The 21,921-nt window shown below is 34.5% G+C and overlaps 1 protein-coding gene and 1 pseudogene across 3 annotated transcripts; both read left to right on the top strand.

The window, feature by feature from the left end:
• The first annotated feature begins 367 nt into the window (after positions 1 to 367).
• On the top strand, positions 368 to 1,505 carry LOC143237692 (putative 3-phosphoinositide-dependent protein kinase 2 pseudogene; annotated as a pseudogene).
• A 2,838-nt stretch (positions 1,506 to 4,343) lies between these two features.
• On the top strand, positions 4,344 to 21,400 carry LOC143237546 (uncharacterized). Of its 3 annotated transcripts, XM_076477137.1 has the most exons (3): positions 4,469 to 4,498; positions 7,185 to 7,352; positions 18,390 to 21,400. In XM_076477137.1, the coding sequence occupies exon 3, from the start codon at positions 18,402 to 18,404 to the stop codon at positions 19,929 to 19,931; it is 1,530 nt and encodes a 509-aa protein (XP_076333252.1). In that variant the 5' UTR covers positions 4,469 to 4,498; positions 7,185 to 7,352; positions 18,390 to 18,401; the 3' UTR covers positions 19,932 to 21,400. The 3 variants fall into 3 exon arrangements, with proteins under 3 accessions (XP_076333093.1, XP_076333252.1, XP_076333171.1); XM_076476978.1 differs by lacking the exon at positions 7,185 to 7,352 and having other exon boundaries at positions 4,344 to 4,498; XM_076477056.1 differs by lacking the exons at positions 4,469 to 4,498; positions 7,185 to 7,352 and adding an exon at positions 4,505 to 4,814.
• Positions 21,401 to 21,921: the final 521 nt, after the last annotated feature.

Here is a 21,921-nt window from a genome sequence, read left to right as displayed (position 1 = left end):
CATTTCATTCATACGGAACCTTAGATCATTGTGCCATGCAGTGTCAAATGGTTTCTTAATGTTAAGAAAGCAGAGTACAATGCATTGCGTTTTGTTAAAGCTATCTATTATTTCTTCGATTAGTCTGACTAAATGGTCAGTTGTTTGTCTACATTTCCTGAATCCATTTTGTTCTTTTTGTAATTTTGATGTTATCTCTAAAAATTTGGAGAGTCTATTACTGATTATTCTTTCAAGAATTTTGCCTACACAGCTGGTTAGGCTGATTGGTCAGTAACTATTAGGTTTATTTGCTGGCTTTCCTTCCTTATGGAACATTAATATATTTGAAAACTTTCATTTGACATGGCCTAGCTTAGGCAAGCGAGTGGGTGTTGGGTTTCTGTTATTTGAATTTGGTTATAATGACATCCGTAAAAGAGGGATTCCAAACAATAAGCCAACATCTAGAATCTGTGAAACGTGCAACAGTGACAATGCAAACACCTGTTTTGTCTAGCCATTCAGGTCCATCACCTGCAAGGATGCAGCAGCAACAAGCCAAGAAATCCCCAAAAGGTTTCATATTTGGAAAACTAATTGGAGAAGGGTCATTCTCAGTGGTGTATTTGGCAAAGGATATCCGTTAAGGCAAAGAATATGCAATCAAAGTCTGTGAAAAAGTTCACATCCTTCGGGAAAAGAAACAGAAAACTATCACGAGAGAAAAACAGATTATGAATATACTCAACCATCATCCCATCCCCTTCTTCATCAAGTTGTTCTGTACCTTTCAAGTTACTGATCGACTTTATCTTGTAATGAACTGTGCAAAACATGGATAATTCCTACCTTATATAACTGAGGTGGGATCTTTTGATGAAGAATACACTAGATTTTATGGAGGAGAAATTCTGTTAGCCCTAGAAGACTTGCATAAATTAGGAATAATTCATAGAGACTTGAAGCTAGAAAATATTCTTCTAAATGAACAGATACATGTTAAAATAACATATTTTGGGTCAGCCAAAGTTTTAGACAACATTTCAGATTTAAACACAGTCAATGCAAGGAAGAATTCTTTTGTTGGAACTGCTCAGTATGTTTTACCAGAAATGTTAACAGACAAAATTGCTGCTCCAAGCACGGACTTATGGGCTATGAGATGTATCTTATATCAGATGGTATCAGGACTGCCTCCTTTCCAAGCTTCAACTGAGTACCTGATATTTCAGAAAGTCATGAAATTAGAGTGTGATTTTCCTGATGAATTTCACCCAGAAGCAAAAGGTCTTGTATAGAAACTATTGGTCATTGAAACCTAGCAGAGACTAGGTGCTACAGACGAAGGCGGTTACTCTTCAATCAAAGGGCATACTTTTTTTAAAGATATGCCATGGGAAAATATTCAGAAGAAAACACCTCCTCGCATTCTTCCTTATTTGCCTGGAACTTCCAGTAATGAGGAACTGCATAGTCAGCATCATGTTTCTGATCATTTAGAGCCAGGGCTAGAAGACAAGTAGATATTGAGTATGGTTGTAAAATGTTTTTTGTTTTAATTTCGCATAAAGCTACACGAGGTCTATCTGCGTTAGCTATCCATAATTTAACAGTGTAATCAACATCCACTGCTAACTCTTGGGATGCTCTTTGACCAACGAATCGTTGTATTAACCAAACATTATAACCCTCACACCCACGACTGAAAGGGCGAACATGTTTGATGTGATGGGGCTACGAGTCTGCCATCCTCAGATGGCCATGCCAGGCGGTTGTAAAGTGATTGTTGATTTGCATATTCGAAATAGATTTACTATAATATATTCAAAATATTGTATATATAAACTATCTTAAGTTTTTATTGTAGACAAACATAATAAAACTAAGTATTTGAATTTTATGGTTAATATTTATTTATAGAGTCAGAAAAGACCATTTTGATCTATGAATGAAAAACAAGAGCCTTTTGTTTGTTTTGAATTTCGCACAAAGCTACTCGAAGGCTATCTGTGCTAGCCGTCCCTAATTTAGTAGTGTAAGACTAAAGGGAAGGCAGCTAGTCATCACCACCCACCGCCAACTCTTGGGCTACTCTTTTACCAACGAATAGTGGGATTGACCGTAACATTATACGCCCCCACGGCTGGGAGGACGAGCATGTTTAGCGCGACGCGGGCGCGAACCCGCGACCCTCGGATTACGAGTCGCACGCCTTACGCACTTGGCCAAAACAAGGGGAACATTCATTTTGTTGCCATTTAAAAAAAGACCTTTCTATAGTCAATTTGAGTGTGTTGATTTCAAATCTGAAGTCGGTTTTTGTCTGCAAGCTACAGATTTTATGCAATTTGACATTTTTATTTATTTTTTAATTTTTCGTTATTATAGGAAATTATAGGAATAGCTTATCAATTTGTTTGTGTATTTTATTCAGGTAGGAATTTGCGTTTGTAACTTTTGCGTTTGTACACTTTATCTGGACAATCTCGTTTAATGCTCCAGCAGTAGTCAGCCATCATACTTTTGTCCCAGCGTCCTTGGTAGCGTTGTTCCATGACCTTTAGGTCTTGGTGGAATCGTTCTCCTTGTTCGTCACTCACAGCCCCCAGGTTGTCAGGGAACTTATCAAGGTGGCTGTTCAAAAAATGAAGCTTGTTGCTCATGTTGCACCCGAGATCACGAAAAGCGAGGAGCATTCTGTTCACAAGTTCACTGTAGTTCTCCGCCTTATTGTTTCCAAGGAAGTTCTGAACGACTGCCGCAAAGGATAACCATGCTGCCTTTTTTAAAGCGGTCATCTTAGCAACAAACTGATCATCACGAATTAGGGTTCGAATCTGTGGGCCATCAAACACGCCTGCTTTGATCTTCTCAAATGATAACCCTGGTAAAGCTGTGATGATGTGTTGGAAACATTCACCTTCGGTTTCCAGTGCCTTGACAAATTGCTTCATCAAACCTAATTTGATGTGAAGAGGAGGAAAGATGATCTTATCTCTGCTTACAATTGGGTCTTGTATGATATTTGGCATGCTTGCTTCAAGGGTGTCACGAATAGGCCAGTCCTTCTGGACCCAATGTCTGTCTCGTGCTCGGCTGTCCCACATACAGAGGAAACATGGAAACTTGGTGAAACCTTTCTGTTGTCCAAGAAGAAAGTTGACCATCTTTAAGTCTACACAAATGATCCAGTTGTGCTCATGATATTTTAATAAGTCCATGACCATTCTCATATCATCATAGTCTTCCCGCAAATGCACTGAGTGACCGACAGGTACTGCTCCATAAACATTCCCATTATGTAAAAGAACACACTTTAGACTGCGTTTTGAACTGTCTAAAAAGAGTCTCCATTCAGCAGGACTATAGTAAGGTACACCCAGTTCTTTGAGAAGCCCTTGGATGTCATGGCAGTAAACAAACTGTCTGTCTTCTGAAAAGAAGGTCACAAAAAGCTGGTCACGCTTTCTGAAATATGATACTTTAACAGAGTGATCAACAAGATTTCTGCCTTGTAACCTTGATGCCAAAAGCTCTGCTGCTTTCTCTGAAAGACCTAAATCCCGCACTAAATCATTCAGTTCAGCCTGGGGAAGAGGCTTGGGGACGGGGAAAGGTTCAGTGTCTGAAGAACAGTTCTTCGATTGTGTACACTTTTCTGACAATTCACTGTCACAACTGTCTTGTTCGCTTGTATCATGTCCAATGTCTTTATCGTCCAATGAAGGCAAGCCTTTGAAAACTGGAACAGGAACTTCTTCAGAGTGCGGAGAAGGCCGAATAGCTGAGGGAATGTTCGGATACGTAATCTTATGTCGGTTTTTCTTCCCAACACCCGTTGTGTTTACCATGCAGAAATAACAGTCAGTTACATGGTTGGTGGGTTCGCGCCAAATCATTGGAACACCAAAAGGCAGACCATTGCGTTTTCCTTTGGTCCAGTCTCGAAGCATTTCCTCACAATTGTGGCACACAACATGAGGAGCCCATTGCTTGTCTTGATCACCAAGATGAACTTCAAAATATGCCTTGTAGGCACGCTTGACGAACGAGGATATGTTACGTCTCTGACGATTGAGTGTGTAGCATCCACATATGTAGCAGAAGGCATCAGGCTTGTTTCTGCAATTATATCTATTTTTGGAAGCCATGTTTGATCTGAAACAAAAGAAGAATGATCAAAATATTAGAAGCTATCTATATATATGGACGTGAAAATGCTTATACATGGTTTACGCAAGTTCACATTTGTACAATTTCATTAACCTCAAATTGCATACAAACTAGAGCTTGTAGAGAAAAACCAATTTCAGATTTGAAATCAGCGCCTAAAACTCCTTCAGAATCAGTTAAAATATCCAATGCAACTCAAAGTTACTGAAAAAGTGTTCCCCAGTGTAATTAGTAAATTTGGCGCTACTCTCCCCCCGTCAAGTGGTTAACACTAATAGATGGCAGCAGAGTGTTATATGTGAATGGAACTTATTTTTACGAGAAGTGTGTTCGCGTTAAGCAGGTAAAATAAATTAGATAATTAAAATTGTTGTTCTCTTTTCATTTTGTGCGTAAGATCAAAATTTATTTTCTGAAAAAGATGTTTTAATCAGCTTTGATCTTAGCAATTGTTGTCTTCTAATAAACACGTATTGGAATAGGCTTAACTTTCGTTTTGGCTTTTAGTACTTTTATTAGTTTTATATTTCAAACAATTTTAAGTTAAGTTTTACCTTTATTAAAGTAGTAATAATTTAAAATCCTTAACGTTTCAACGTATAAACCCCAAAAGTGTGAAATTATCAACGAAGGACCAATCTAAAGTATAAAACAAGAAGGTAAGAAACTAAGTTACGTTAGTAGTTGGAAAGGATTTGGAGAGTGAGATTAAAGATTCATTTCAGAGTCGCTCATTAATTAAAGCAGTTTGACCTAATGCTAACGAGCCAGCATGATTTCAGTAAAAGAAAGTATTGCTTAACAGATCTTTTGACATTCTTCGAGCATATTACTGTAAGAGTTACAGAAAATACTATGGAAATGATTTACCTTAATTTTCAAAAAAAGTTTAATAAGGTACATCACAAAATAATTGTTTTAAAAATTAAATCTGGTGTGGAAGAAGTATTATTAAATTGGTTAGAAAGTTGGCTGGAAATTAGAAAGCAGAGAGCAGTAATAAATGGAGTTAGATCTGAATGTATCACAGTTACAAGTGTTAAACCTTGGAGCTCTCTGCTGGGTGTGATTTATATGAATGATATTGACTTTGGAATGTTTAATATAATTTTGAAGCTAGCAGGTGATATTGAGATTCTTAACATGGCTAACTGTATCATTGATGCTGTAGACTGATAGGGAAATTTAGATCATTTGAAGCATTAGGTCAATGCATAGCAGGTGATGTTTAACTTTCCAAAATGTCAGGTGATGCATGTAGTTTGAATTTGAATTATTGTTACAATTTAGATGGAAATACATTAAATACTATGGTTGAAAAAAAAATCTTTGTGTTGTGATGGAGAAAAATCACTTAAGTCATTTAAATAGGGTAATATAGTTAGCATTATGGTTAATAGGATTGTGAGTAGCATATATAGAAATATTGAATATAATATGAGATATTGCTGTTTCACTATACAGATCACTTGTAAGGCCTTATTTAGAGTATTGTGTACAGTTTAGGACTCCCTTCCTCAAGGAGGACATTGAATTGTTAGAGAAAGTACAGAGAAGAGCCACTAGGGTGATACTTGGGATGATGAGAATTGTCCTTTAAGGAGAGACTAAAATCTCGAAATATCTTCCCTCCAAAGAAAACAATGGTTAGAGGGGATTTGATTGAGGTGTTTTAATATACAGGGTGACCCGTAAGTCCCTACCCATCTATATAATTTGTGTATCCAGTGTACCTGTGTGCTGTCCCTCATTCTTGCTGCATAAGATTATGGGACTTGCTTGTCACAATATGCTCTTCAAGTGTAAATGGGCTTACATTGGCCATATTTCTGTGAAAAAAAGATATAAATTTATAATACATGCATAATTGAATATAACATAATAACATATGGATGGGTAGGGATTTACAGGCCACCCTGTATATCAATCAAACTTTCTGTGGTTAGCTGTGAAAACAATAGGACAAGGGGTCATAAATTCAAATTTTGAGTAGGAATCATATGCAGTTTAAATAGCATTATTTTTCAGATAGGGTGGTTGGCTTTTGGAATAAGCTGCATTCAAGGATGGTGGAGGCAGAAAATTTAACTGAGTTCAAGAAAAGATTAGATGAATACATGAGTGTTGAAAGGTGGTTATAGTTGGGGGCTGAAAGGGACATACTTGATGGGCTAATAAGCTTCTTTTTTTCCCTCTAAAATTTTATGAAATTTAATTATTGAGACATTTACTAATTTTAGCACAGTTGAACTTAACCTTAAGTTGAGTAGTTTAAAGTACTCTGAACACTTTTTTACAAAGAGTAAATTGAGAAGAGAATGATAAAGGGTAGTGTTAGGTTAAATAAAAAACAACTCATATCTACTTTAACCCTTTTGGCACTGAATAACACATTTTAATGTTTGGCATGGCACTGAATATACATGTTTGATTATTCAACTAATTACGGTATCAGTACTAAAAGCATGATATCTCAGCAATAACTCAACAAAAGTCCCTGAAATGTTCAGTAATTGTACCCAATACTATATATGTTAAATTTAATACATCAGAATAACAGGAATAAAGGAAGGTCTTCTGCCGCACTGAGCCTTCAAGTTGATTGTGGTTGTCAACTTCGCCGAAAGGGTTAACCTTTTCATGATGGGTCATAAATCAAAGGCCATGTCATCACATTTGTTGACTTCCATTCAAAAGTTTATTGAATACTATTTTATGAATTTATGTCAATAAGTTTGTTCCAAACTTGTAGACAATAATTCAAACTCTAATATTAAAAATGAGTGAATTTCTTAATTAAAAAGTAAATATTAAAATAACACACCCAAATACAGAATTTAATGAGTCACATGGTATGTTGAATCCAGAACTTGTTAAAATTAACTGTTTGTTATGTACAAATATTAAATATATAGTTTTGTACAAATCAAGAATTCAAATTACTAATATTATCAAGCTAGAATATAATACAAGAACCTTGTATCTTTTTATTTTATTGAGACATGGTTTATGTACTGAATCAAACACAGTGGCCTCCTTTACCTCCTTGAGTTTTAAGTAGGAGTTTATCATGTACACTTCACTATATGACATGTGAATAATCAATCAACAGCTCAGAACGTCCCAAGATTGGTTTTTCCTGCCATTTTAATCTTTGAAAAGGCTTGCACGTTCTTTCAATTTGAGATTTCAATGAGGTGAGTTGTCTTTAGTTTGCTTGAAGTTTCATATTTTTAAAAATCTAAATATATCTTAATTATTAAGCTTACTAAATTATAGTTAATTTCTGTAGTATTAATGTAGTTATTTATGATTTTTTTTGGTTAAGCAACTGTATATTTTAAATCTAAAAAAAGTTTCATTTGATGTCCTCTACATGCAAAATTTTAAAAGATTTAGCAACCTATGTCCAGCAGAACTGAGAACTAAGGTTGTGTCAATAGAGATAATTGTATGTTTTACTTCTTGATTTATTGTTCTGTATTTAAAAAGAAAAAAGTTGAATCATTTGTTTCTAAATAATAATAATCTACATACAAATATATGTTATAGTAATTGAAATGTGACAGTATAACAAAATACTAGCCCACTAAAACACAGCAATGATAGAATACCAAAGGCCAGTTTTATATTCCTGAATACATACTTGGAGTGTAGTAAACAACATAAAATATAAAGTGTTACTGAACACAAATGTTTGAAATGTATTTAGCAGGTTTTGGAGATTGTGCAGATAATATTTGATTTTTTGTTTTATTATAATATGAAATCACTTTGCACTCAGATTAGTAACAAAACACTCTTTTCATAAACAAATCTTTAATAAAAATATTTCATTAAAAATTGTGATTTTTTGGTACATAAAATTGTTTTAATCTTTCTTAAAAGTCTACTAAATGTTGTGAAGTTGCATATGCTATGTCGGAAGTTATAGTGCAAATACTTAATGTGTGCAAATGTGTAGATGAGCTCATGTGTATTATACCAATCTCATAGCAAAAGGGTTAATGCTGCTAGCAGACTCTTGTTCAGGTGTTAATTAAAAAGTATTCAGAGAGTATGAGAACTGATCAAAGTCCAAAGCTGCCAATAAATTTCATTATGAGCACTTACCCAAATAAGTGATATTTACTAAAGATCATAACTCTGGATTCACAAACAAGCTACTGTACTAAATGACATGCCTAATTTGGTTTAGGACCATAAATACCCAGAAATTATGTAGCATAGACTTCAGTTTATATTCTAGTCATCTGAAAATCCTGATATGAATTATTTTGAATACATATGAGAGGCAATTTGTAGCCAAGTGACAATGATTAGTATACTCAACAGAAAGTCCAGGACTGCTTATAATCTTTGGGAAAGTATATAGATAAGAGTATAATTGAAGGTTACATTTGTTGCATCCTTATAGACAACTACTACAAACCTTTATTTTGGAAGTAATCTGAAACTTCGAGCGACAATTGGTATGTATGTGGTTTAATTATTGTTCATATTATGAGGGCAAGAGTTTAAGTGAACTTAGGTTTGTGTGTATGTTAGGCTTGAAGATTTCTTGATTTCTTACTATTACTAAGAGTGTTGGAGGTGTTGTTTGCTGTGTATGAAATTTGTTAATAGTTTTGATAGGTATCAGTACAACTATCAAATAAAAAATAACCTATATTAAAGCAGGTGTGTGTCACATGATGCCACACTTGAGTTCTCGAAATAGGAGAGTTGTAAAAGTGAAAATGCATTTATCCAGATAGAATGGTTCAATTACTGTCTGCCCATTATGATTTTATTGTCAGAGATGTGAAATGTTAAAAGTGTAGTGAATATTGATATCATAGGCTTAAAGTAAAAATGTACTGTGGGATTCAATTACTCAAACTGCATTGATTGGGCCTTTCTGCCTCTTGGTGAAGTTTGATTTGGCAAAACTTATTTCAGTTAGATATGAAATATAAAGTCAGGATATAGTGTGGGGTGAGGTAGGGTGGTAATATTTTTCCCACCATTTTTGATGGGCTGTACACTAATACATAATATAAAATGCAACAAAAGTTTTGACTTGAGTCTAAATATGCTTTTGGACCATCCCATAATTACCTCAGGTATGAGACATGTAAAGGCATTGTTTCAACATTATCTCAAATCAGAATTGCAATGTATGAGGGATCTCAAATATTTCATATTTTGCATTGCAAGAAAGATAACAGTAAAATTTGTTCAAATTCAAAATATCAGACACCCTATCTTCTCTGTTCGTGTGAAAAGTAATAAAGAAATATAACAAAAATCACAAACAAAGAATGGGTAAATCACTGTAACTGTGATTACAGAAAGATATGGTGATTGGTGTGAAATATATTAGTGATATGTAAATTATAGTAAAGTTAGTAGTTTTTTCATGAAAACCTGTACTTACAATAGAAGTAATTACCACTGAGAAGATTTACAGAGTGGTATGATGTTAGAATGCTCAAAGTTTCCACTATGTGTATTTCTTGACAGTAAAATATTACGTTGCTTGACATTATCACGTTACATTTTAAAAACGCATCATATAAATAGAGCAGTGTCATCCCAACAGCACAGTACCATAAAATTGGGTACGTCAAGTTGAACAACTACAACATAGAAGTGTTTATAAAGATGATAGCATGTCATATTGGAAAGTGTAATTAATTATAATCACACTTTGCCAGCTAAAGGAAGGTATTGAAATGATTACAAAAGTAAGGTTTAGGTTTCAGTACTTATCCCTGTTCCATTACAATAAGCTCAAAAATATTTCAAAGTATACCATTCCTTTACTTAAGATTAACTTCTAGCAAAATTTAAACATGAATCATGCTCTGCAGTTTTTAATTTTGGAAAAAAAAGAGATTATAGGTGGGACCCAAATTTTTGAACCTGGAAGGCATTTATTGTCACCTTTTTGAACTATTTTTAGATCTTCAGTATTTAAAAGACCTTACCAAATCAGTTTGCTGAAGGTACAGAAAGATTAGTACTTTTAAGTTAATTTTCATGACAGAATCTCACCTTTACACAAAGTTTAGCTATCTTCTTGATTCACCTATTTAAAAGATTTGCATGCTATGGCCTTGTGGCAACTCTCACCTACTTAGGAATTGTGCTGGTATCTGATGACATCATACAATAAAAGCTCTCCATTTGTAGGAGGATGGCACACCTTGTGCAGTAACTTCCCTTGTGCACTTGCACTCATTGTAACTTCATTACTTTCTCTGGTGCTGAACAACATTATCATTTTTAAACTCTTCAGTTTACTGATGTTTGTACTGAGTGATGAAACTTAAGTTTCATTATACTCCAGACCTTGTTTCTCTTTGGCTTTATACTTTATTTTTTTTAACAAGAATTCACAAGTTAATGTGACTTCATCTTGCCTCATTGTGGTTACTGTTTTGGAAGATTGGTAACTGAGAAATATATAACTATTATTCAGTGGGTTGTGGGATCCATTATTCATGCTGGACCTTTAGATTCCATCTATTCTTAAAGTGTGTTCCTTATCCTCAGTTTGAAGCTGAAACTGAGGAAGACAAATTCACTTACCAACTTGTATACATCACTACAGATTGAGGAAATCTCTCATCCTTTCTTACTATTTTAAGATTTGATCTCACAGGTATGTTCTGTTACTTCCTGAGATTGCCTGATTTATTTCTAGAACAACGTCATAGCTGGAACCTTATGCTTAATCCCCTTCACACATCTTATTCTCATGTTTTGGTTTTTAGCTATTATAATTTTCCATTTTTTCACTTCTGTTCTCATCTCATTTATTTCTCTTCTTCCCTCCAGTCCTTTTTATCTTCAGTGTCTCAATGAAGAAGTAGCTGTATCAGATATTTTGGACAAATTTCATTAAGAGGATATATGACCCTTGTCCTAAAAAAGACTGGGGATTGGCATCTGATAATCTACCTCTCTTCTCTCAATAACTTTAAGATCATTCCCCACTTTTAGATATAAAATTTCTTTTCTCTCTGATCCTTTTCACCTGAACTGTGGATGATCAAGACTGATATTTCAAACACATTTCTTCATATTCCAGTTGTTCTGTCCTCCAAGTGTTTTCTGTGATACCTCCACTAGAATCAGGTCTTCCAGCTCTGGGGACTTCCTTTTGGTATAGTGTTGGCACCTTATGTTTTCCAGTGCATTGTGAAGGCCTTCACTTAATCTTCAGGGATTAGGTCTGTGATGTCATTTTTACATAGATGATTATCTTCTCTTAGCTCATTTTCAGGAGGAATTCTCACTTCACGTTTCTCTTCTTCTTCAGAAGACTGCTCTTTGGAGGGTTTCTAAATCCCTCCTTACACCCATCTGTTTTGTACACCTGGGAATTCTTTCAACTCTTTCCTCAGTTATGTCCAGCCTCCTCTTTGTCTATCTCCCAAGGAGTGTGTGTTCTTGTTATGTTGCATGAGAAGTTCCTCTCTTTCGGTCTCTATCTTTACTGGAGCTACTCATTCCTTTAGGTTAGGTTGAGAAGAATCTAAATGATGACTTGACTTCTGAAACTTGGATACAGAATTAATACTCTTCACAACAACATGCTCAAACTTCTTGCTTTCCACTGGGCGTTATCCTGTTATTCATCCATTCTAGTGGATTGTTTGATCATGATCCATTTGAAAAATTTCATGGATTTTTCACACATCAAGTGTCAAAGGGCACCTGTTCCAAAGTCCTTTGTTTTCAGACTTGGACTTCTTTTAGGACCCATTCTCATTATATTCATCTGATTGTCTGTCATGCTTGGAGCTGTGAACTGTGTTGCAGACCTTCCTTTTAGCCAGATAATATTCTAGTTATGAAATTATCTCTGTAGTCACAGGTTTTTTTGTTGGGTTTGCTTTCTGTTAAGTGCAGTTCTCATCAACGCTTTTGTCACTCCTATTAACTCCAAACCTCCTACCCTTTTGTCTCTGGGTCCTTATTCTTCAGCTCTGGCTGTTGATACTTTTGGCCAGGACTGTTCTTACTTCTTTCTCAATGCTTATCCACATCTTTGTCTCACACTTTGTGTCCTTGCCTTGATTCATGACACCCTTTATCAGGTTCTTTTGGGAGTGTTAGCTCAGTTGTGGTTTTCTCTTCTTTGTTTGACAACCAAACTTCTACTTCCTCTGCCCAATACTCTCTCTCTTGCTTCCACCTCATGCATTACTGTATCATAAAGGGAAATGATACTTTCATCTTTATATATGAGATTTGTCTGGTCCATTGCCTGTTAAGTTATGTTACCTTTCTCTTGTCAACTTTTCTGTGTAACTAGGTAAGTGCTGTATCTGTTATTGTTGATCCACATACACTACCATATTCCCTTTAGTTTTCATAACATACACCATCTTTTCACTTTCTTCAGCTGGCTATTCAACTGTGATTTGTCATTCTCCACCATTGCTGGCTATTAGGTGGCATTTTCTACAATATTTCACCTTTTTTAATGCTTCAGTGTGTTTACTTTCCATTCCCTCCACCTAGTAAAGGTCCCTCCTTTTCTATAGATCACTTTACTCCAACTTCTTTGCCTGACAAGAATCTCATTCTGGTTTTGTGTCTTCTCACACATAACCAGTTCATTCTTTTGGCTCTTATTCTATATCCTCACTGTCTCAAGGCTTACTTATTTCCTCCTCTTCCTCACGTATGGTTGCCATTGTTCAGATGTCTGTGGATTGATTCTTCCATTACCTTTTTCCATTGAATTTATATACTCTATCCTGATTGGTCTTTTTCTCCTAAGACTTACTCTGCTTGAAAGGGTAACCACACCTTCCATTCAGACCCAGACAGAATGCTCCATCTTTTTCAAGCTGTTCACTGTTATTTATCATATACCTTCCCCTTTTAGGGCTTCAGTCATCATTTCTTTGTACCACATACATTTCTTTTTTGAGATCTATCTTCCACCTGTACATGATGGGTCTATCTACTTCTCAATCTGGTGTATGCTTCATTGGGAATGGATATTCACACACATTTCCATATTTCTTCCTATCAGATACGTCATGTTACTCAATCTATTGCTGCTCACTTCTGCTGACAATTGAATGAGATCCTTCAGGAATGCATGTGGACTATCCCATATGCCTTCCTTGCTAACTATATTTCCTGTCTGGCTTGTTTTTTTTCCTGAAGGTTTTTGAATTTCTTCAATAACCTATCTCCAATCTACCCACTGTTTTTGTACAGATAAGTAAACTTTTTTTTCATAGTCTCTTCTTTAGTTCATAGAATCCTATCAGATGGCTGGTGTTGCTTCTTAGACTATACTCAACCCAAATATTGGATTGAGCCAGAGTAATGGAAAGCACTCATATCATTCACCCAAGCTCTACCTGTGTCCTTGTTGTATAAATATTTATTTAGTTTTCCAATTCAGACCATATCTCTAAAAGAGACTATCCTGGAAAAAGCCAATACCAGGAAAATGTTCTGTCCAGTTCTGTAGCTTACACTTGCTTACTTTCAAAAATAGGGCTTCACAGTTACCCGTTGCACTGTCTCCAATAACAAAATTTTTAGGCTGGAGGCCAAGGCATGAAGAATCCTTACCAGTTGGGCTTAGCACAACACAGTAGGAAATGGGGTGATTACAGCATTGTCAGTTTAATGTGAGTCACTGTTCTAAAACATAATTCATACCAGTTGTGTCCTCCCATGTTTTCTAGAGTTGAGATGAACATACACTTTATACAAAATCATATTGCATGATTACAGTGCCCCATCTTACAGCTGATGAATTTTCTGTAGAGTTTAGATGAGCACTCTCTTTATGACACTAGTAACTCACGTGTCACATTGCAGGGTCTTCAATTCAGGCATGTTCTGAAGAGAGTTCACCTAGGTAAAATTTGTACTGGCACATCCAATAATGTTGCATAACATACCAGCAAAACTGTGTGAGAGGTAAATTATTGTCTCAGAATTAAACATTTCCCTGACTTGAAAATCCATTTTGGATAGATAATCACTTTTACAAATTCCTCCCCACTTCTGGTGTATCTTCTTTCATTGTCTCATCAAAGTATGAAGTTCCCAGGAGTGCTAGTGCATGGGATGAGTTATTATGTACAGAACATTGTAGCCATTCTATTTGTATAGGGCTTTATCCTCGTGAAATTAGATGGGCATTGCCTCAAGGCCAGTTTCTTGCAAATCTCTCATGCAGATGTGTGAGAAAGATAGTGAAATTGTGTATAGATATCTTTCAGGTGTGGAAACGTTAACTTGTCTAAGTAACTCAGGCATGTATTAGTTGTACGAGTAAGAAGTCAACACGATTGTTTTAAATTCATTAGTAATCACGAAGTTCCTGCTTTTAACACTTTGCATCGATCACATTACACTCTGGATTGGTGAAGTATAGTTTTCAAATTCTATTGGTCAAGACTGTTATGTTTAATAAAAAAACTCATTCAGTAGGTACTTAAGAGTTTTAAAATAAGGAAAAACAAATTGAAAAATAAGAAAAACCACTGTTTATTTCTGTTGTGCTATCAAGCCAATTTTCTGTCCTTTTCTAACTTTTTCATTACTTTCATAAGAATATAACTTGATACACCATTTCTACTATTCATTATGGACTGAAAGCTAAGAAATGCGCATACTGTTAAAGTGAGGTTAAAATTAATACAATGTATTTCAAAATGATTTATGGTAATAGATTCCTACATTTTGCTATTAGCAGAAGTCAAATTGATAAACCTGAATTCCTGGGTATTCTGTTCACTTGGGCCTTTAAGCACGTGTACAAGAACTGTGTCAGCATTCTTGGAATCATTATGAATTTGCTTCACATCAAATTACTTGAAATAGTACAAAGACTTCATCAGCTTCTTATTTTTCTGAAGCTTTAGATTCAGAAGTTTTGATTTTACTCAATTTTTAGAGCTTATACAAAACAAAATTTAATTTCATTCTGGCACCATGAAAAACATCAGGTAATCTATGTTGTTTTTTTGTTTTTTTTCACCACTTTAACAGTGTTCATTACTTGTTTCTACCTGATAGGTTTGTTTCTTTATCAACTTTAGTATGGATAATGCAAGGTAGTCCTGATTCTGTCTAATTCATATCTTTTTTTGGGGTTTCTTTATAATGTAGTTTATTATCTTCTGTCTAGTACATATAGTTTTTGTGAGTTTTGTGGTTAATGTGTGTTTATATCTGATCAATCTTCTGAGATTTATGTACAAGAACAGTGTTCCCTCCCCTTGGAAGTACTTTTGCTGTCATCATTCATGGTCAGTTTGATTGCACTAAGCACTGTTAGATGGTAGCACAGTTTATGTCCCAGATGGGCAGCAAGGTCGATTTTAGAAATATAAGTTTTGAAAAACTTTTCTAAGCAATCCACTAAGTGCATGGATATCAGAAGACTTGATAGATATATGATTGAATTGCTGTAATTCCAGTTTTTCTGGCCATCTTTTGTATGCAAAGAGTTCTTGATTTAGAGGTTATGTTGATGCAACATTGCTTGGTTACAAAGCCAGTTGCCATCTATAAACATAATTTTGTGTATATTTTTTCACTCATGTAAAAAAGTTACTTCTATGTCGTTAATAATATTGCTTTACAAATATCCCACCTTGAAAAAAATTGTGACAAAATCCTTTTGTCACAGATGGATCCTTGTAAATGGTTGCTGTAAACAAGACTTAAAGATGTAAGACATTTTGCCAAAGCTTGCATCTGCAGCAACATGAGTGCATTTTGTTAATATTATACTGAATTATCAAATTAATTTACTGTCTCAGTAGAATCTGTTTAATTTTACTTTATAAGTTTACTTTATAAAGTAACAAGAAATAATTTAGATTTTACTGAGATAATATATTTATCTTTACTTTGTATGTTTAAGCAACTTGATATTGGTTTATTTGACATATGGCTATAACCTGTAAAATGTCCTTCAGATATTTCTAGATGAATAGTTATAAAAGAATGTAATTTAATCTTCATCATTACACAATAAAATATCCACCTTTCAGTACACATGGGATCCATATGGGACCCTTCATATGTTTAATGATCATAACGTTGAAGCTGTGATTCAAATGTTGAAAAGTTAGCACACTGGCTTCTCATAGTATTGTGCAGATAAACTGTAAGAAAGACTAAGTATATATGTGATTTATTATTACAAAATATGAAATTTGTATCCATTTTCTCATACTTAGACAAAACATTGTCATAATTGACATTTTGATAATGTAGGTCCACTTCTCTAATTGACATATTGTAATTAAAACTAATGAAATAGTGAATGAAGAAACAGATTTCTTGTATATGTAACAAAAAACACGAAATTGTACGAAAATGTGCTTGGGGTCTGAACAGACCCAAGAGGGTTGAACTACATCAAACTTTGTTTCAGAGCTAAACTAATGCCAAATATTGGACAGCATGTAAGCTAAACTTATTTTGAGTGAACATAAAAGTGTTTCTCGTATCTTTTATCAGTCATTTTACAAACACTCATCAGACTGGATGTGGAGTGATCAGGACAGACATAGTTTCCACATGTTGTATAGGTTTAACAGACTTTCCTGTCTGCTATTCTTGGGCAAAGATAACATTATTTTTGTTGCTGGAACACTTTGACCAGCATGCTGTCTTATGTCAAGTAATCCTAAATCTACAAAGGCAGATTTGATGCCTTTCTGCATTGCACGGGGATTCTGGAGGCATCTCTGAAGTAGGTTATGAGCATTACTTCACTTCAGGAGAGATCTAAATATGTAATCACTGTTTATCACAATGGATAACCTCTGTGAGTCCATACACACAATGCCTTTTGAAGACACGACTCCAAATCTGTATATTATTTGAGGTCTGCACATGCAACTTTTTATTCACAAAAATTATTTGGCAGCAAAACATTGAAAGTTTTACTGATTTTGTGTCAAGATGATAGTGTGAAAATTACATAAAAAGAAATATAAATATAACTGGTCAATGAGAAAATATCATCAGAGTCCATATGGACCCAAGATGTACTGATGAAGGTTAGAAGTTAAAACGTTTGGAGGTGGCTTGAATGGGCAATAAAGAAATGTTTATTATAATCATGTCAAAATGAATATATTTAGTGAAGTTTTCTTTATTACCTATTCAAGTCACCTCCAAATATGTGTTCTATAAACAGAGAGTTTCTTGTCCTCAAATGTAACTTAGAAATGTGTGTTTTATATTGTGATGTTTGATAAAACATTTGGTTTGTGACCACTATGGGGAAACAATAAAAAGATAATAATATAACTTTACAAAAATATAATGTACTGCTTGATCTTGGCAGTATCTTAAGTAAATTAGATTTTAAAATAATTTTATTATTGTAAAAAGTGTTTGGGTTTTTATGTATCTACTCTATCATGTTCTAAGTAATAGCACAGGGTGGAAAAAAATTCAGACTTCAAATGTAACATTTGTACAGGTAGAAATCATATTATGAAGTTAAATTTGTGTTTTTTGTTAAAGGTGACTGAAGAACATAATTGTACAGATGTAATTATGTGAAACACGAGAATATCACATTTTTACTGTGTAAAGTTTAGTGTTAGTAAATGTTTTTACTATGATGAGTTATTGCCACTGATAAGTTTCACTTACCAGAGATATAACAGTTGGTCAACAGATTACAAACATTATGTGACACGTAATTTTATTTGTACATATTTTCAAATGCTTTCATCACAATATGTACATTTAAGTATTGGGCAGATGTTCTAACTATACATTTGTAGTGAACTATTTTAGGCCCTATCTATCTACACTACAACTTGTTTTTGTTTTGTCTAGTGGACAAGTAACTTTCAAAACTTTATTCTAAAATTATTTTTAAATGCAGATCCATTTTCTCACTTGTTATGTGATCCTTTATCTATTCAATACTGTAATATATGATTAAGGTAAGTCAGAGCACCATTTGTAAATTCATGCTTCTAATTTTATATAGGTATATTATTCTTGATCACTCTCTTTGTGATTTCTTAACATAAGGAGTGCTGGACCTTGATTAATTTTATGATTGTATGCATCTTCTGGCTACTCTATAACATTTAAGACCAGACATAACTGATTCATATTCATGTAGATTTTGAAAAGCTGATATTGTAACAAACTGTTTCAGTGATGATAATATTACATACTTTTGTTTCTAATAAAATAATTTTTTAATGTTTTTTTTAAAGCATTATAAGAAAATGTCTGCTGTGCCTCACAAACGGAAGCCTGGTCGTCCCAGAAAAATTGAGCAGGCTCTCTCCAAGCCTCATGCTCAAATCTCTGTGCCTAAAAGACCACGAGGTAGACCTCCTAAGTATCAAAGACTAGAAGTAATAACTAAATTGGAACTATCACATGATCACAGTGAAGAGAAAACAATAGACTATAAAGAAGGTGAAGATCACAACTATGATAATGGTGGACTTTACGAGTTTCGTAAAAGAAAAGATACTTCTGATCAACTACTGCAAATAAAAGGGAAAGATGGAACAAAATGTCCTTACTGTTGTTATATTTCTAATGGGACAAACCGCCTTGAGCAGCACATATCCTCGGTTCATGCCAAAGATGTAACTTACAAGTGCAGAATTTGTGATTTTACCTGCAACTGGAATCGTGAATACTGGGACCACATGAGGACTCACTACGATGGCCCCCCTTACAAGTGTGAATCATGTCCATACACTTGTGAAAGAATCCAGTTCCTGTTGACGCATCGAATGAAGCATACAGATGAGAAGCCATTCCAGTGTGAACAGTGTGGTTATCGTTGTCGTACTAAATGTAATTTAATTGCTCACAAGAGGAGCCATACTGGTGAGAAGCCTTATAAGTGTGATCACTGTGGGCGTTGCTTCAGCATGAAAGGATCTCTTGATCAGCACATGGCAACTCACAGCAACATTCGCCCCTTTCTCTGTGATATGTGTGGGTTTTCCACAAAATATCAGTCTCACCTACAACTTCATCAAAAAATACACACTGGTGATGTTTTTCGTTGCAATCATGCCAACTGCACGTACTTTACACCCAAGAAAAGTCAGTTAGCTGCCCACATACGAACCCATACAGCAGAACGATCTCACATCTGTGCCGTTTGTGGACGTGCCTTCATAGAAAAGAGCCATCTTGTGCGACATGAACGTATTCACCTGAGTGTTAAGCCTTATAAATGTGACCAGTGTGAATACAGTAGTACAAGACGTGACAAACTGAAGGAGCATGTTGAGAAGCATCATGGTTTAAATGCTACTGCAAAAGTGCCATTTAAGCCTCGGAAACCACGACGGCAAAGATTTGAGCCCTCGTATTTTCCTAATCTCGATATCCAAACAACAGCTGTCAGTGAAATGCACAGCACGGAGCAAGAACTTTCAGCATGCCAATACTCTTATAACACAGAAGTTAGTCCAGAACTATCAACCAGATTTTTGTTGGTACAGAATCAATCGGTAGATCACCAGCAAGAATCTGTGGTTACCCCACTTCAACAACATAATCCCCACTCTCAAGTTATGTATGTAGAGACGAGAATGATGTCACCTGATCAGCAAACAAATGTTACTGTGATGCCTGCCAACATCCCTCACCATCATCATCCATCATCTCATCACCCAATTCCAATACCACACAATGCCCCAATGGTTCATAACCCTGGGGATGAAGGAGGAAATTATTCCCACACACAGGACTTAGGGGGTCTTGGGGCTTTTATGGCTTTCTTTTGAATTAGTTTATTAAACTTTTTTTTTTGCAAAAAAAAATTGAGCAGATGACAACATTGTTTTGGGTATGTTATTGTGATTTGTTTTTTAAATTTTGAAATTACGAATATATGTGCATCATCTTTTATAGTCATTTATGTATTTAGTTTTTTGTTGGTTATATATATAATGTCAAACTTATACCATTACTTATTAATCCTTATAAAACGTGTTATGAATCTGGTCGAAATGTATTTTGTGTAATGAAAATATTTACTAGATACATGTAATGCATTTCATTGGTCATAAACCTAACAGATTCTGTAACTTTGTATCACTGAATACTTTGAGAAACAGTTAAATTGTTATCCTACCTATATGCTGTCATTTAAAACTTTAAATAATACTACTACTTTGTTTTCATTAAATGTTCTCTCATGAAACTGAATACTTGTTTTGTGTGTTCACTGTAAAATATATTTGCATTTTATTCATTAGTTTGTTTTCTTTAATAACAGTTTGAACCTTGTATCTGTATCATATGTACAGTAATCTTGTTTTTCATTGTTGTAAAGTAAATATCAATCAAGATAATAAGTGGATTTTATATGTTGGGTCGTATTAACCATTCAGGATTAAGTCTGGGTTGTTTGTTCTGTTTCAAGTGACAAAAAAATTGTTTTCTATGTCTTAAAACAGTTTGGTCAGTATTATAAATATTTAAGTTATGGTTAGTAAGTTTTTTTTTAAATGCTCACTGATAAAGCATTAAACTACACTTGTGTAATTTTGTAGTTGGATTTATGTTTATTATGTACCCTTTAAGTAACACCAATTCTTTTTCTTTTGTCAGTGACATGACAGCTAAGTCTCTTTTGAAACGTAAAGTTAAGTCATAATGTGTAGCATATGATAACAGGAGTATATTACTGCTGCAACTGAATCGTTAATGTTCTGACTACTTTGTTGTCTGACCATAAGCAGTTTAAAAATGTTTGGTGCTTTATTAATTATCTATTGTAACTGTTCATGTGCATTAATAGTTGTCTTCAGCTGGTATTTGTGTTTTGTTACAGTTAACACTAATACAAGGAAAAGGAATTTCAGCCTTGGCTTGTTAACCATTAAGTATTCTATAATAAACCTTTACATTTTGCAAAAATTCTGTCTTCACAAATGCCAATTGTCTTTCCACAAAACAGATAGATATAACGCTACAGATAAAAAGTTTTGACATGTGCCAAGCTGTAAATGAAACTTCCCATTGGTATGTTTATTAATTACTGTGTTCAGTGACATACACAGTATTAAACCACATCCCCACTTCAAGATTAAAATATCTTCCATATGTAATATTCTCATTGGGTATTTCTTTGGACAAAATGGACTACTTAGTGCAACAAGTTTCACTTATCTTTAGGTATACTTCTTAAACAATCTGTACCATTTTGATTTTTCTCTGCAGTAAATAAAAAAAATGTTATCACAACCTGTGAATGCCTGAAAAAAAGCAAACCAGTTGCCTTTTCTGGACCTGAGCTCAAAGTATTAGTGACAAAGGGTGTATTTAAATTTTTCAAACACCAAAAGTAATCAACTGTTCTGTCAAACATACATTTAGTAATTGTGGTATGGCAGTAACCACTACATCAGTGCAAACAGTCCTAATAATTACATTTTTATGACATTCTTTGGTAGCATGCGCCACGTGTAAAATAACACAGGTATCTGCAACCTCTTGACTGTGTGGCTGAAGATCTGGCATTTCATTTCTTTATGAAACGTAAACTGTGAGGACTCAAACTCTGTTATGAATATGTGTTTAGGTCTGACATCCATTTTCAGTAGTTTCTGGACAAGAAGTGTGAAGAGTTCTTCCTTGTTTTGACCATTCTGAAAAAAAAAAAAAAAAACATTCCAGTTTCCTGAGAGACAGGTATTTTTATGTACTCTTTTCCTTGTACCACTATCCCAGTTTTCTCTTGTCAGTCTTCTCTGAGAAGATGCAAAACAA

This window comes from Tachypleus tridentatus, chromosome 1 (genome assembly GCF_004210375.1).
Source record: "Tachypleus tridentatus isolate NWPU-2018 chromosome 1, ASM421037v1, whole genome shotgun sequence".
Classification (NCBI taxonomy): domain Eukaryota; kingdom Metazoa; phylum Arthropoda; class Merostomata; order Xiphosura; family Limulidae; genus Tachypleus; species Tachypleus tridentatus.
This window is presented reverse-complemented; position numbering and strand designations above follow the sequence as displayed.